We start from the raw sequence: 16168 nt of genomic DNA on the forward strand, positions 1-16168 counted from the left end.
GTGATGCCAGACAATAATAGCCAGACAGATTTTTTTTTAGGAGGACTGAGGATTGGATGTCTGCACTAGAAAATGGGGAAAGTACCTGGGCTTTCTGGAGGACTCCTAAGAAGCTTTGTAATAGGGGAGAAACATGTTTGATGGTTTATGGTTTTGTCATTTATACATGTTTATTTGCTTAATAGTTTATTGTTTTTTTTGTTATTATTTTGTTGTATATAGCATATTGTCGTTACTGTGTCATCTTTTCTTGATTTTTGTTTGGGTGGGTGGTGAAGACAAAAGGGGGGATATGTTCATGTTGTGAAATGTATTTTTTGTAAGTTGTTTAAAAAAAAAGAAGCAAATAATGCACTCACTCTTAAAGTTGTTTAAGTAAACTATCAAATCTTATTTTGTTAACCAATAAATGAAGCTTGAAGCTATAGCATAATTTCAGTCAGGCATGTTTAGGTCTGAAGGTTTTATCTTTTGTGCATCCTGTCATTCACCCCTTTCATGCACTCCTCCCATGCATGCTTACTCACGACACACCTACATTGTTAGCCTATGATACTGCTGCTGCCTCTGTTTAAATATGATTCTCTCGATGCCTTTAGTATGTTTATGCTGCTATTATGAGCGTGGTGTGTTCACGGCTGTTCAATTATTTCAATATGTTCTCTCTGTTATTGGCAGCTGTCACAGCACTCTTCCACATCATCGCCAGTCTTAACAGATTCATCAGCTCCATCAGCCTCTTCAGCCAATCAGCCTCATCAGAATCATCAGCCACAACCTCCACCAGTGTCTGGACTCCATGGGGGGATTTATCTCGCTGCTGCTCAGGGCCGACGCCCCTCGATTACAATTGTTCCTGTAGAATCTTTCTGCGACTTTCTGCCAAGACATTATTATCACATATCATCCGTTATAATAAACATTCATCATTACTTCATATACTTGTCTCTCCTGATTGAAATATATGACATATGCAAACAAACATGGTACAATACCCAGTAAAGGCAAGGCACTTTCAAGACACACAAGCTTTTTGCACTGATCTGCAGAAATACCTTGACATTTTGAGTTACTGTATTACTTTTTGTTAGTGCTCATCATGGTTTAACAAAGTGTCAAAAGACTAGTTTGAATTCACATAAGCAACTCTACTATATAAGAAAACATCTGGCTGGTAAATTTCAATTTTTCAGCTATCTGGACTTCCAGAAAGAAACCATTTGCAGACAATGAAATAAATACTTGCTAAACTAAAAAAATAAAATAAGTTGTTATCTTTGGATTACAAGTGATTAAGACAAATACTTGTTTAAGAAAAGTAGAAATACTGTATTGTATTTGTATGCCAGGAACATTCATATTTGTAATGACAGTGACATAGACCTGTCTCTCAGTTCTCCTCCTGGCAGACTTGCTTGCAGCAGGGACAGCAAGGGCAGCAGCATCGATAGCAATAATTCCGGAGCTGACAAAGGAGTCCGCTGGTTGTCTCTGGAGCTGCATCAGTTTCTTCTACCTTCATCTTCTCTTGATACGTTTTAGCAGAAGTCTGTTGTTTTACTTGCATTGTTCCATCCCTTGTGGTTATATCGACCTTGAATTTTTGATTAGCTTTATCGATACTTGTCAGTGTTCTACACAGTTTTTCTTTCTCACTGATCATCTGAACTTGAAGTTGTTGGATCTCTCTGTATTTTTTATCCAGTGTTGTGCTGTCTCTCTCACGGTCAATTTGGGATGTCATGTCCTTACTTAGTCCTTGTTTCAGCTTATTCTCCAGTAGTTCCTTTTCTTTCTGTAACCATGTTCTCTTAACAAACTGATTGATCACATTTAGTCTTTTCTCTAGGTTGTTTTTCATCTCATGGCTCACGCACTTCATCTGATTGATCTCCTTCCGCTCCATTTTTGTATCCTTCCAGATCTTTCGCAAACAATCTCTTCTTGACATTTTCTCGTCTGTAAAATCATCTGGCTCTGGAGCCGACTTGAACATCTTCTGTTTATTTTTCCCTTCATCTTCTGCCACCATCAGCAGCAGACCTTCCCTCTTAGTTTTCAAGTATTTAGCTTTTCTTGCAAGATCATGTTTATCTCCCTCTAACTTCCACTGATGTTCACATTCTTCAGTCTGGATCATAGCATCTGACTGGAAAACACCCATCTTACATTCAAACTCTTTAGGTTTATTCAAATACTGTTCATCAACATCTTGCTCCTGAAGCCATTCCTTTACAACCTCACTTTGTACCGCTTTGTCAAACATTATTGTCACCATATGTTTCTTATCTTTTTGCATCAGGTTATAATAACCAGTGATCTTATTTGTCTGTTTATCAAGTTCATTACACCTGTGTTGCAATATTGAGTTCGATTGGAGCATATCTTTATATTTCTGTCCAAATCTGTCCATATTCTTTGTAAAGTCCTCATGTATCCTTTGATTCAACTCTTTGAGTTTTGCTCTGAGACTTACCATGAAGTTCATTAACCTGGTGAGCCGGACCTTTGTAATTTTCAGCTCAGACAGTTCTACTCCCATCCTCTTATTTTCATTTAAAAACCTTTCTATCTCACTTTCAGTAGTTGTCTTTATTTGATACAATTGTTGTTTTTCTTGGTTTATCTCATCAAATTGACTGTCAGCATGTTCTTGCTCTCTCTGTTGATCTCATCAAACTGACTGTCTGCATGTTCTTCTTCTGTTGTAGCTCAGTCTTTGTGATTTCCAGTTTGTCTTTTTCCTCTTTTAGATCTTGTATCACTTGTTCTAATATGTCACTTTGTTTCAGGATGTCACACCTCATCAGCTCCATTCCAGTTTCTCTTTGTTCATCATCTCACTCTCTCTATCCAGATCCTCTCTGTCTTGCTTCTGCCCTGCCTTTAGTTCTATAAGATGTGTCTTTTCCAACTCAGCCTCTTGTTTCAGTCGTTTGGCCATTTCTTGTCTTGCATGACAATTTCTGACAACATACTCTTCAACCCTTCTTTTCTCTCTCTAATATCTCAGTGTAAGATGACATATTTTCCTTCAGTTTATCCAGAGCCTCATGCTTTTGCTCTAAAACACTCAACAGTTTCAGTAAGTCTTCATTGTTTTCTTCCAGTCTCATGATTTGTTTTTCACGTCTTCACTCATCTTTCATTCAGCTGTTGCAGTTTTTCCCTCAGATTTCTAGTGATTTAATTTCATTCAAGAGTTGATCCTCTCTTATTGTCAGCTCAGACCTTTCTCCTTCCATTCTGTCCTTTTCATTCTCGAGCCTTCGTCTGTCCATGTCAGTACTACTCTTCATCTGATTGAGTTGTTCTCTCTCTCCACTGATTGTGTTCATGGCAGCTTCAATCTCTTCTTTCTTCCTGTTGATATCCTTCCTCAAAAGTTCCAGTTCATTTCTTTCTACCAGTACACTGTTCTTAGTGGTTTCCAGTTCTTGTGTTTGTCTTTTGAACTCTTCTTCCTTGAGTTGTTGTTGTTCTTGTTTTAAGGCAATCATGTTCATGATATTGTCAAGTTTGTCTCTTTCTTTCTGAAGCTGAAGGGTCAGATCTTTAATGTTGGTTTTCTCTCTGTTGATCTCATCAAATTGACTGTCAGCATGTTCTTGCTTCTGTTGTAGCTCAGTCTTTGTGATTTCCAGTTTGTCTTTTTGCTCTTTTATATCTTGTATCACTTGTTCTAATATGTCACTTTGTTTCAGGATGTCAGACCTCATCAGCTCCATTTCCAGTTTCTCTTCGTTCATCATCTCACTCTCTCTATCAAGATCCTCGCTGTCTTGCTTCTGCCCTGCCTTTAGTTCTATAAGATGTGTCTTTTCCAACTCAGCCTCTTGTTTCAGTCGTTTGGCCATTTCTTGTCTTTGCATGACAATTTCTGACAACATACTCTTCAACCCTTCTTTTTCTCTCTCTAATATCTCACTGTAAGATGACATATTTTCCTTCAGTTCATCCAGAGCCTCATACTTTTGCTCCAAAACACTCAACAGTTTCAGTAAGTCTTCGTTGTTTTGTTCCAGTGTCATGATTTTGTTTTTCATGTCTTCACTCATCCTTTCATTCAGCTGTTGCAGTTTTTCCCTCAGATTTTCTAGTGATTTAATTTCATTCAAGAGTTGATCATCTTTTATTTTCAGCTCAGACCTTTCTCCTTCCATTCTGTCCTTTTCATTCTCGAGCCTTCGTCTGTCCATGTCAGTACTACTCTTCATCTGATTGAGTTGTTCTCTCTCTCCACTGATTGTGTTCATGGCAGCTTCAATCTCTTCTTTCTTCCTGTTGAGATCCTTCCTCAAAAGTTCCAGTTGCTTTCTTTCTACCAGTACACTGTTCTTACTGGTTTCCAGTTCTTGTGTTTGTCTTTTGAACTCTTCTTCCTTGAGTTGTTGTTGTTCTTGTTTTAAGGCAATCATGTTCATGATATTGTCAAGTTTGTCTCTTTCTTTCTGAAGCTGAAGGGTCAGATCTTTAATGTTGGTTTTCTCTCTGTTGATCTCATCAAACTGACTGTCTGCATGTTCTTTCTTCTGTTGTAGCTCAGTCTTTGTGATTTCCAGTTTGTCTTTTTGCTCTTTTATATCTTGTATCACTTGTACTAATATGTCACTTTGTTTCCGGATGTCAGACCTCATCAGCTCCATTGCCAGTTTCTCTTTGTTCATCATCTCTTTCTCTCTATGCAGATCCTCTCTGTATTGCTTCAGCTCTGACTTCAATTTGTAAAGATCTTGTTTGTCCAACTCAAACTTCTGCTTCCACTGATTTTCAACGTCTTCTCTCTGGATGACCATGTCTGACAGTAAACCTATCAGACTTTTCTTTTCTCTCTCTAACAGCTCACTGTATCCAGCCAGGTTCTCTTTCTGTACATCTAGAGCTGTAAGCTTTTGTTCCAATACAGTGTACAGCATTAGTACGTCTTGATTGTTTTGTTGTAATCTTTCCATTTTGTTTTTTACGTCTTCACTCATCTTTTCATTTAGCTGTTGTATTTTTTCCCTTAGAGTTTTTAGTGATTTAAATTCATTCAAGAGTTGATCTTCTCTTATTGTTAGCTCAGACCTTTCTCCTTCCATTCTGACCTTTTCTTTCTCGAGCATTCGTCTGTCCATGTCAGTACTACTCTTCATCTGATTGAGTTGTTCTCTCTCTCCACTGATGGTGTTCATGGCAGCTCCAATCTCTTCTTTCTTCTTGTTGAGATCCTTCCTCAAAAGTTCCAGTTCCTTTCTTTCTACCAGTACACTGTTCTTACTGGTTTCCAGTTCTTGTGTTTGTCTTTTGAACTCTTCTTCCTTGAGTTGTTGTTGTTCTTGTTTTAAGGTAATCATGTTAATGACATTGTCAAGTTTATCTCTTTCTGTCTGAAGCTGAAGGGTCAGATCTTTAATGTTGGTTTTCTCTCTGTTGATCTCATCAAACTGACTGTCTGCATGTTCTTTCTTCTGTTGCAGCTCAGTCTTTGTGATTTCCAGTTTGTCTTTTTCCTCTTTTATATCTTGTATCACTTGTTCTAATATGTCACTTTGTTTCAGGATGTCAGACCTCATCAGCTCCATTTCCAGTTTCTCTTTGTTCATCATCTCACTCTCTCTATCCAGATCCTCTCTGTCTTGCTTCTGCCCTGCCTTTAGTTCTATAAGATGTGTCTTTTCCAACTCAGCCTCTTGTTTAAGTCGTTTGGCCATTTCCTGTCTTTGCATTACAATTTCTGACAACATACTCTTCAACCCTTCTTTTTCTCTCTCTAATATCTCAGAGTAAGATGACATATTTTCCTTCAGTTTATCCAGAGCCTCATGCTTTTGCTCCAAAACACTCAACAGTTTCAGTAAGTCTTCATTGTTTTGTTCCAGTCTCATGATTTTGTTTTTCACGTCTTCACTCATCCTTTCATTCAGCTGTTGCAGTTTTTCCCTCAGATGTTCTAGAGATTTCATTTCATTCAAGAGTTGATCTTCTCTTATTGTCAGCTCAGACCTTTCTCCTTCCATTCTGAACTTTTCATTCTCGAGCCTTCGTCTGTCCATGTCAGTACTACTCTTCATCTGATTGAGTTGTTCTCTCTCTCCACTGATTGTGTTCATGGCAGCTTCAATCTCTTCTTTCTTCCTGTTGAGATCCTTCCTCAAAAGTTCCAGTTCATTTCTTTCTACCAGTACACTGTTCTTAGTGGTTTCCAGTTCTTGTGTTTGTCTTTTGAACTCTTCTTCCTTGAGTTGTTGTTGTTCTTGTTTTAAGGCAATCATGTTCATGATATTGTCAAGTTTGTCTCTTTCTTTCTGAAGCTGAAGGGTCAGATCTTTAATGTTGGTTTTCTCTCTGTTGATCTCATCAAACTGACTTTCTGCATGTTCTTCCTTCTGTTGTAGCTCAGTCTTTGTGATTTCCAGTTTGTCTTTTTCCTCTTTTATATCTTGTATCACTTGTTCTAATATGTCACTTTGTTTCAGGATGTCAGACCTCATCAGCTCCAAGTCTAGTTTCTCTTTGTTCATCATCTCATTCTCTCTATCCAGATCCTCTCTGTCTTGCTTCAGCTCTGACTTCAATTTGTAAAGATCTTGTTTGTCCAACTCAAACTTCTGCTTCCATTGATTTTCAACGTCTTCTCTCTGGATGACCATGTCTGACAATATACCTATCAGACTTTTCTTTTCTCTCTCTAACAGGGCACTGTATCCAGCCAGGTTCTCTTTCTGAACATCTAGAGCTGTAAGCTTTTGCTCCAATACAGTGTACAGCATTAGTACGTCTTGATTGTTTTGTTGTAATCTTTCCATTTTGTTTTTCACGTCTTCACTCATCTTTTCATTTAGCTGTTGTATTTTTTCCCTCAGAGTTTTTAGTGATTTAATTTCATTCAAGAGTTGATCTTCTCTTATTGTTAGCTCAGACCTTTCTCCTTCCATTCTGACCTTTTCTTTCTCGAGCCTTTGTCTGTCAATGTCAGTACTACTCTTCATCTGATTGAGTTGTTCTCTCTCTCCACTGATTGTGTTCATGGCAGCTTCAATCTCTTCTTTCTTCCTGTTGAGATCCTTCCTCAAAAGTTCCAGTTCCTTTCTTTCTACCAGTACACTGTTCTTACTGGTTTCCAGTTCTTGTGTTTGTCTTTTGAACTCTTCTTCCTTGCGTTGTTGTTCTTCTTGTTTTAAGATAATCATGTTCATGACATTGTCAAGATTGTCTCTTTCTTTCTGAAGCTGAAGGGTCAGATCTTTAATGTTGGTTTTCTCTCTGTTGATCTCATCAAACTGACTGTCTGCATGTTCTTTCTTCTGTTGTAGCTCAGTCTTTGTGATTTCCAGTTTGTCTTTTTCCTCTTTTAGATCTTGTATCACTTGTTCTAATATGTCACTTTGTTTCAGGATGTCACACCTCATCAGCTCCATTTCCAGTTTCTCTTTGTTCATCATCTCACTCTCTCTATCCAGATCCTCTCTGTCTTGCTTCTGCCCTGCCTTTAGTTCTATAAGATGTGTCTTTTCCAACTCAGCCTCTTGTTTCAGTCGTTTGGCCATTTCTTGTCTTTGCATTACAATTTCTGACAACATACTCTTCAACCCTTCTTTTCTCTCTCTAATATCTCAGTGTAAGATGACATATTTTCCTTCAGTTTATCCAGAGCCTCATGCTTTTGCTCTAAAACACTCAACAGTTTCAGTAAGTCTTCATTGTTTTCTTCCAGTCTCATGATTTTGTTTTTCACGTCTTCACTCATCCTTTCATTCAGCTGTTGCAGTTTTTCCCTCAGATTTTCTAGTGATTTAATTTCATTCAAGAGTTGATCCTCTCTTATTTTCAGCTCAGACCTTTCTCCTTCCATTCTGTCCTTTTCATTCTCGAGCCTTCGTCTGTCCATGTCAGTACTACTCTTCATCTGATTGAGTTGTTCTCTCTCTCCACTGATTGTGTTCATGGCAGCTTCAATCTCTTCTTTCTTCCTGTTGAGATCCTTCCTCAAAAGTTCCAGTTCATTTCTTTCTACCAGTACACTGTTCTTACTGGTTTCCAGTTCTTGTGTTTGTCTTTTGAACTCTTCTTCCTTGAGTTGTTGTTGTTCTTGTTTTAAGGCAATCATGTTCATGATATTGTCAAGTTTGTCTCTTTCTTTCTGAAGCTGAAGGGTCAGATCTTTAATGTTGGTTTTCTCTCTGTTGATCTCATCAAACTGACTGTCTGCATGTTCTTTCTTCTGTTGTAGCTCAGTCTTTGTGATTTCCAGTTTGTCTTTTTCCTCTTTTATATCTTGTATCACTTGTTCTAATATGTCACTTTGTTTCAGGATGTCAGACCTCATCAGCTCCAAGTCTAGTTTCTCTTTGTTCATCATCTCATTCTCTCTATCCAGATCCTCTCTGTCTTGCTTCAGCTCTGACTTCAATTTGTAAAGATCTTGTTTGTCCAACTCAAACTTCTGCTTCCATTGATTTTCAACGTCTTCTCTCTGGATGACCATGTCTGACAGTATACCTATCAGACTTTTCTTTTCTCTCTCTAACAGGTCACTGTATCCAGCCAGGTTCTCTTTCTGAACATCTAGAGCTGTAAGCTTTTGCTCCAATACAGTGTACAGCATTAGTACGTCTTGATTGTTTTGTTGTAATCTTTCCATTTTGTTTTTCACGTCTTCACTCATCTTTTCATTTAGCTGTTGTATTTTTTCCCTCAGAGTTTTTAGTGATTTAATTTCATTCAAGAGTTGATCTTCTCTTATTGTTAGCTCAGACCTTTCTCCTTCCATTCTGACCTTTTCTTTCTCGAGCCTTTGTCTGTCAATGTCAGTACTACTCTTCATCTGATTGAGTTGTTCTCTCTCTCCACTGATGGTGTTCATGGCAGCTCCAATCTCTTCTTTCTTCCTGTTGAGATCCTTCCTCAAAAGTTCCAGTTCCTTTCTTTCTACCAGTACACTGTTCTTACTGGTTTCCAGTTCTTGTGTTTGTCTTTTGAACTCTTCTTCCTTGCGTTGTTGTTCTTCTTGTTTTAAGATAATCATGTTCATGACATTGTCAAGATTGTCTCTTTCTTTCTGAAGCTGAAGGGTCAGATCTTTAATGTTGGTTTTCTCTCTGTTGATCTCATCAAACTGACTGTCTGCATGTTCTTTCTTCTGTTGTAGCTCAGTCTTTGTGATTTCCAGTTTGTCTTTTTCCTCTTTTAGATCTTGTATCACTTGTTCTAATATGTCACTTTGTTTCAGGATGTCACACCTCATCAGCTCCATTTCCAGTTTCTCTTTGTTCATCATCTCACTCTCTCTATCCAGATCCTCTCTGTCTTGCTTCTGCCCTGCCTTTAGTTCTATAAGATGTGTCTTTTCCAACTCAGCCTCTTGTTTCAGTCGTTTGGCCATTTCTTGTCTTTGCATTACAATTTCTGACAACATACTCTTCAACCCTTCTTTTTCTCTCTCTAATATCTCAGTGTAAGATGACATATTTTCCTTCAGTTTATCCAGAGCCTCATGCTTTTGCTCTAAAACACTCAACAGTTTCAGTAAGTCTTCATTGTTTTCTTCCAGTCTCATGATTTTGTTTTTCACGTCTTCACTCATCCTTTCATTCAGCTGTTGCAGTTTTTCCCTCAGATTTTCTAGTGATTTAATTTCATTCAAGAGTTGATCCTCTCTTATTTTCAGCTCAGACCTTTCTCCTTCCATTCTGTCCTTTTCATTCTCGAGCCTTCGTCTGTCCATGTCAGTACTACTCTTCATCTGATTGAGTTGTTCTCTCTCTCCACTGATTGTGTTCATGGCAGCTTCAATCTCTTCTTTCTTCCTGTTGAGATCCTTCCTCAAAAGTTCCAGTTCATTTCTTTCTACCAGTACACTGTTCTTAGTGGTTTCCAGTTCTTGTGTTTGTCTTTTGAACTCTTCTTCCTTGAGTTGTTGTTGTTCTTGTTTTAAGGCAATCATGTTCATGATATTGTCAAGTTTGTCTCTTTCTTTCTGAAGCTGAAGGGTCAGATCTTTAATGTTGGTTTTCTCTCTGTTGATCTCATCAAACTGACTGTCTGCATGTTCTTTCTTCTGTTGTAGCTCAGTCTTTGTGATTTCCAGTTTGTCTTTTTCCTCTTTTATATCTTGTATCACTTGTTCTAATATGTCACTTTGTTTCAGGATGTCAGACCTCATCAGCTCCAAGTCTAGTTTCTCTTTGTTCATCATCTCATTCTCTCTATCCAGATCCTCTCTGTCTTGCTTCAGCTCTGACTTCAATTTGTAAAGATCTTGTTTGTCCAACTCAAACTTCTGCTTCCATTGATTTTCAACGTCTTCTCTCTGGATGACCATGTCTGACAGTATACCTATCAGACTTTTCTTTTCTCTCTCTAACAGGTCACTGTATCCAGCCAGGTTCTCTTTCTGAACATCTAGAGCTGTAAGCTTTTGCTCCAATACAGTGTACAGCATTAGTACGTCTTGATTGTTTTGTTGTAATCTTTCCATTTTGTTTTTCACGTCTTCACTCATCTTTTCATTTAGCTGTTGTATTTTTTCCCTCAGAGTTTTTAGTGATTTAATTTCATTCAAGAGTTGATCTTCTCTTATTGTTAGCTCAGACCTTTCTCCTTCCATTCTGACCTTTTCTTTCTCGAGCCTTTGTCTGTCAATGTCAGTACTACTCTTCATCTGATTGAGTTGTTCTCTCTCTCCACTGATGGTGTTCATGGCAGTTCCAATCTCTTCTTTCTTCCTGTTGAGATCCTTCCTCAAAAGTTCCAGTTCCTTTCTTTCTACCAGTACACTGTTCTTACTGGTTTCCAGTTCTTGTGTTTGTCTTTTGAACTCTTCTTCCTTGCGTTGTTGTTCTTCTTGTTTTAAGATAATCATGTTCATGACATTGTCAAGATTGTCTCTTTCTTTCTGAAGCTGAAGGGTCAGATCTTTAATGTTGGTTTTCTCTCTGTTGATCTCATCAAACTGACTGTCTGCATGTTCTTTCTTCTGTTGTAGCTCAGTCTTTGTGATTTCCAGTTTGTCTTTTTCCTCTTTTAGATCTTGTATCACTTGTTCTAATATGTCACTTTGTTTCAGGATGTCACACCTCATCAGCTCCATTTCCAGTTTCTCTTTGTTCATCATCTCACTCTCTCTATCCAGATCCTCTCTGTCTTGCTTCTGCCCTGCCTTTAGTTCTATAAGATGTGTCTTTTCCAACTCAGCCTCTTGTTTCAGTCGTTTGGCCATTTCTTGTCTTTGCATTACAATTTCTGACAACATACTCTTCAACCCTTCTTTTCTCTCTCTAATATCTCAGTGTAAGATGACATATTTTCCTTCAGTTTATCCAGAGCCTCATGCTTTTGCTCTAAAACACTCAACAGTTTCAGTAAGTCTTCATTGTTTTCTTCCAGTCTCATGATTTTGTTTTTCACGTCTTCACTCATCCTTTCATTCAGCTGTTGCAGTTTTTCCCTCAGATTTTCTAGTGATTTAATTTCATTCAAGAGTTGATCCTCTCTTATTTTCAGCTCAGACCTTTCTCCTTCCATTCTGTCCTTTTCATTCTCGAGCCTTCGTCTGTCCATGTCAGTACTACTCTTCATCTGATTGAGTTGTTCTCTCTCTCCACTGATTGTGTTCATGGCAGCTTCAATCTCTTCTTTCTTCCTGTTGAGATCCTTCCTCAAAAGTTCCAGTTCATTTCTTTCTACCAGTACACTGTTCTTAGTGGTTTCCAGTTCTTGTGTTTGTCTTTTGAACTCTTCTTCCTTGAGTTGTTGTTGTTCTTGTTTTAAGGCAATCATGTTCATGATATTGTCAAGTTTGTCTCTTTCTTTCTGAAGCTGAAGGGTCAGATCTTTAATGTTGGTTTTCTCTCTGTTGATCTCATCAAACTGACTGTCTGCATGTTCTTTCTTCTGTTGTAGCTCAGTCTTTGTGATTTCCAGTTTGTCTTTTTCCTCTTTTATATCTTGTATCACTTGTTCTAATATGTCACTTTGTTTCAGGATGTCAGACCTCATCAGCTCCAAGTCTAGTTTCTCTTTGTTCATCATCTCATTCTCTCTATCCAGATCCTCTCTGTCTTGCTTCAGCTCTGACTTCAATTTGTAAAGATCTTGTTTGTCCAACTCAAACTTCTGCTTCCATTGATTTTCAACGTCTTCTCTCTGGATGACCATGTCTGACAGTATACCTATCAGACTTTTCTTTTCTCTCTCTAACAGGTCACTGTATCCAGCCAGGTTCTCTTTCTGAACATCTAGAGCTGTAAGCTTTTGCTCCAATACAGTGTACAGCATTAGTACGTCTTGATTGTTTTGTTGTAATCTTTCCATTTTGTTTTTCACGTCTTCACTCATCTTTTCATTTAGCTGTTGTATTTTTTCCCTCAGAGTTTTTAGTGATTTAATTTCATTCAAGAGTTGATCTTCTCTTATTGTTAGCTCAGACCTTTCTCCTTCCATTCTGACCTTTTCTTTCTCGAGCCTTTGTCTGTCAATGTCAGTACTACTCTTCATCTGATTGAGTTGTTCTCTCTCTCCACTGATGGTGTTCATGGCAGTTCCAATCTCTTCTTTCTTCCTGTTGAGATCCTTCCTCAAAAGTTCCAGTTCCTTTCTTTCTACCAGTACACTGTTCTTACTGGTTTCCAGTTCTTGTGTTTGTCTTTTGAACTCTTCTTCCTTGCGTTGTTGTTCTTCTTGTTTTAAGATAATCATGTTCATGACATTGTCAAGATTGTCTCTTTCTTTCTGAAGCTGAAGGGTCAGATCTTTAATGTTGGTTTTCTCTCTGTTGATCTCATCAAACTGACTGTCTGCATGTTCTTTCTTCTGTTGTAGCTCAGTCTTTGTGATTTCCAGTTTGTCTTTTTCCTCTTTTAGATCTTGTATCACTTGTTCTAATATGTCACTTTGTTTCAGGATGTCACACCTCATCAGCTCCATTTCCAGTTTCTCTTTGTTCATCATCTCACTCTCTCTATCCAGATCCTCTCTGTCTTGCTTCTGCCCTGCCTTTAGTTCTATAAGATGTGTCTTTTCCAACTCAGCCTCTTGTTTCAGTCGTTTGGCCATTTCTTGTCTTTGCATTACAATTTCTGACAACATACTCTTCAACCCTTCTTTTTCTCTCTCTAATATCTCAGTGTAAGATGACATATTTTCCTTCAGTTTATCCAGAGCCTCATGCTTTTGCTCTAAAACACTCAACAGTTTCAGTAAGTCTTCATTGTTTTCTTCCAGTCTCATGATTTTGTTTTTCACGTCTTCACTCATCCTTTCATTCAGCTGTTGCAGTTTTTCCCTCAGATTTTCTAGTGATTTAATTTCATTCAAGAGTTGATCCTCTCTTATTTTCAGCTCAGACCTTTCTCCTTCCATTCTGTCCTTTTCATTCTCGAGCCTTCGTCTGTCCATGTCAGTACTACTCTTCATCTGATTGAGTTGTTCTCTCTCTCCACTGATTGTGTTCATGGCAGCTTCAATCTCTTCTTTCTTCCTGTTGAGATCCTTCCTCAAAAGTTCCAGTTCATTTCTTTCTACCAGTACACTGTTCTTACTGGTTTCCAGTTCTTGTGTTTGTCTTTTGAACTCTTCTTCCTTGAGTTGTTGTTGTTCTTGTTTTAAGGCAATCATGTTCATGATATTGTCAAGTTTGTCTCTTTCTTTCTGAAGCTGAAGGGTCAGATCTTTAATGTTGGTTTTCTCTCTGTTGATCTCATCAAACTGACTGTCTGCATGTTCTTTCTTCTGTTGTAGCTCAGTCTTTGTGATTTCCAGTTTGTCTTTTTCCTCTTTTATATCTTGTATCACTTGTTCTAATATGTCACTTTGTTTCAGGATGTCAGACCTCATCAGCTCCAAGTCTAGTTTCTCTTTGTTCATCATCTCATTCTCTCTATCCAGATCCTCTCTGTCTTGCTTCAGCTCTGACTTCAATTTGTAAAGATCTTGTTTGTCCAACTCAAACTTCTGCTTCCATTGATTTTCAACGTCTTCTCTCTGGATGACCATGTCTGACAGTATACCTATCAGACTTTTCTTTTCTCTCTCTAACAGGTCACTGTATCCAGCCAGGTTCTCTTTCTGAACATCTAGAGCTGTAAGCTTTTGCTCCAATACAGTGTACAGCATTAGTACGTCTTGATTGTTTTGTTGTAATCTTTCCATTTTGTTTTTCACGTCTTCACTCATCTTTTCATTTAGCTGTTGTATTTTTTCCCTCAGAGTTTTTAGTGATTTAATTTCATTCAAGAGTTGATCTTCTCTTATTGTTAGCTCAGACCTTTCTCCTTCCATTCTGACCTTTTCTTTCTCGAGCCTTTGTCTGTCAATGTCAGTACTACTCTTCATCTGATTGAGTTGTTCTCTCTCTCCACTGATGGTGTTCATGGCAGCTCCAATCTCTTCTTTCTTCCTGTTGAGATCCTTCCTCAAAAGTTCCAGTTCCTTTCTTTCTACCAGTACACTGTTCTTACTGGTTTCCAGTTCTTGTGTTTGTCTTTTGAACTCTTCTTCCTTGCGTTGTTGTTCTTCTTGTTTTAAGATAATCATGTTCATGACATTGTCAAGATTGTCTCTTTCTTTCTGAAGCTGAAGGGTCAGATCTTTAATGTTGGTTTTCTCTCTGTTGATCTCATCAAACTGACTGTCTGCATGTTCTTTCTTCTGTTGTAGCTCAGTCTTTGTGATTTCCAGTTTGTCTTTTTCCTCTTTTAGATCTTGTATCACTTGTTCTAATATGTCACTTTGTTTCAGGATGTCACACCTCATCAGCTCCATTTCCAGTTTCTCTTTGTTCATCATCTCACTCTCTCTATCCAGATCCTCTCTGTCTTGCTTCTGCCCTGCCTTTAGTTCTATAAGATGTGTCTTTTCCAACTCAGCCTCTTGTTTCAGTCGTTTGGCCATTTCTTGTCTTTGCATTACAATTTCTGACAACATACTCTTCAACCCTTCTTTTTCTCTCTCTAATATCTCAGTGTAAGATGACATATTTTCCTTCAGTTTATCCAGAGCCTCATGCTTTTGCTCTAAAACACTCAACAGTTTCAGTAAGTCTTCATTGTTTTCTTCCAGTCTCATGATTTTGTTTTTCACGTCTTCACTCATCCTTTCATTCAGCTGTTGCAGTTTTTCCCTCAGATGTTTCTAGTGATTTAATTTCATTCAAGAGTTGATCCTCTCTTATTTTCAGCTCAGACCTTTCTCCTTCCATTCTGTCCTTTTCATTCTCGAGCCTTCGTCTGTCCATGTCAGTACTACTCTTCATCTGATTGAGTTGTTCTCTCTCTCCACTGATTGTGTTCATGGCAGCTTCAATCTCTTCTTTCTTCCTGTTGAGATCCTTCCTCAAAAGTTCCAGTTCATTTCTTTCTACCAGTACACTGTTCTTACTGGTTTCCAGTTCTTGTGTTTGTCTTTTGAACTCTTCTTCCTTGAGTTGTTGTTGTTCTTGTTTTAAGGCAATCATGTTCATGATATTGTCAAGTTTGTCTCTTTCTTTCTGAAGCTGAAGGGTCAGATCTTTAATGTTGGTTTTCTCTCTGTTGATCTCATCAAACTGACTGTCTGCATGTTCTTTCTTCTGTTGTAGCTCAGTCTTTGTGATTTCCAGTTTGTCTTTTTCCTCTTTTATATCTTGTATCACTTGTTCTAATATGTCACTTTGTTTCAGGATGTCAGACCTCATCAGCTCCAGTCTAGTTTCTCTTTGTTCATCATCTCATTCTCTCTATCCAGATCCTCTCTGTCTTGCTTCAGCTCTGACTTCAATTTGTAAAGATCTTGTTTGTCCAACTCAAACTTCTGCTTCCATTGATTTTCAACGTCTTCTCTCTGGATGACCATGTCTGACAGTATACCTATCAGACTTTTCTTTTCTCTCTCTAACAGGTCACTGTATCCAGCCAGGTTCTCTTTCTGAACATCTAGAGCTGTAAGCTTTTGCTCCAATACAGTGTACAGCATTAGTACGTCTTGATTGTTTTGTTGTAATCTTTCCATTTTGTTTTTCACGTCTTCACTCATCTTTTCATTTAGCTGTTGTATTTTTTCCCTCAGAGTTTTTAGTGATTTAATTTCATTCAAGAGTTGATCTTCTCTTATTGTTAGCTCAGACCTTTCTCCTTCCATTCTGACCTTTTCTTTCTCGAGCCTTTGTCTGTCAATGTCAGTACTACTCTTCATCTGATTGAGTTGTTCTCTC

At 38.1% G+C, this 16168-nt stretch overlaps 4 protein-coding genes across 4 annotated transcripts; all 4 read right to left on the reverse strand.

The window, feature by feature from the left end:
- Window positions 1–343: 343 nt before the first annotated feature.
- On the reverse strand, window positions 344–2816 carry LOC116063154 (cingulin-like). The gene is made up of 3 exons (XM_035991060.1): window positions 2699–2816; window positions 1384–2655; window positions 344–879 (listed from the first exon to the last, which is right to left on the reverse strand). Exons 1-2 carry the CDS (start codon window positions 2814–2816, stop codon window positions 1391–1393), a joined length of 1383 nt encoding a protein of 460 aa, XP_035846953.1. The 3' UTR covers window positions 344–879; window positions 1384–1390.
- A 53-nt stretch (window positions 2817–2869) lies between these two features.
- LOC116058310 (interaptin-like) lies at window positions 2870–7572 on the reverse strand. The gene has a single exon (XM_031311086.2). The coding sequence runs from the start codon at window positions 7560–7562 to the stop codon at window positions 3171–3173; it is 4392 nt and encodes a 1463-aa protein (XP_031166946.2). The 5' UTR covers window positions 7563–7572; the 3' UTR covers window positions 2870–3170.
- On the reverse strand, window positions 7568–11200 carry LOC118493002 (interaptin-like). The gene has a single exon (XM_035990970.1). The coding sequence runs from the start codon at window positions 11198–11200 to the stop codon at window positions 7568–7570; it is 3633 nt and encodes a 1210-aa protein (XP_035846863.1).
- On the reverse strand, window positions 11126–15101 carry LOC116058086 (interaptin-like). The gene has a single exon (XM_035991059.1). It carries the CDS (start codon window positions 15070–15072, stop codon window positions 11239–11241), a length of 3834 nt encoding a protein of 1277 aa, XP_035846952.1. The 5' UTR covers window positions 15073–15101; the 3' UTR covers window positions 11126–11238.
- Between the last annotated feature and the right edge of the window lie 1067 nt (window positions 15102–16168).

Source organism: Sander lucioperca, chromosome 13 (assembly GCF_008315115.2).
Source record: "Sander lucioperca isolate FBNREF2018 chromosome 13, SLUC_FBN_1.2, whole genome shotgun sequence".
In the NCBI taxonomy this organism is placed as follows: domain Eukaryota; kingdom Metazoa; phylum Chordata; class Actinopteri; order Perciformes; family Percidae; genus Sander; species Sander lucioperca.

Bases quoted from the DNA above. Each gene is read 5' to 3' on its own strand.
- LOC116063154 (XM_035991060.1), bottom strand. From the start codon at position 2,816: ATGGAGCTGATGAGGTGTGACATCCTGAAACAAAGTGACATATTAGAA. The intron at 2,656-2,698 runs AGAACATGCAGA...AACAGAGAGAGC, and splicing joins GACTGAGCTACAACAGAAGA to AAGAACATGCTGACAGTCAA.
- LOC116058310 (XM_031311086.2), bottom strand. From the start codon at position 7,562: ATGTTGTCAGAAATTGTAATGCAAAGACAAGAAATGGCCAAACGACTG.
- LOC118493002 (XM_035990970.1), bottom strand. From the start codon at position 11,200: ATGGCCAAACGACTGAAACAAGAGGCTGAGTTGGAAAAGACACATCTT.
- LOC116058086 (XM_035991059.1), bottom strand. From the start codon at position 15,072: ATGAGTGAAGACGTGAAAAACAAAATCATGAGACTGGAAGAAAACAAT.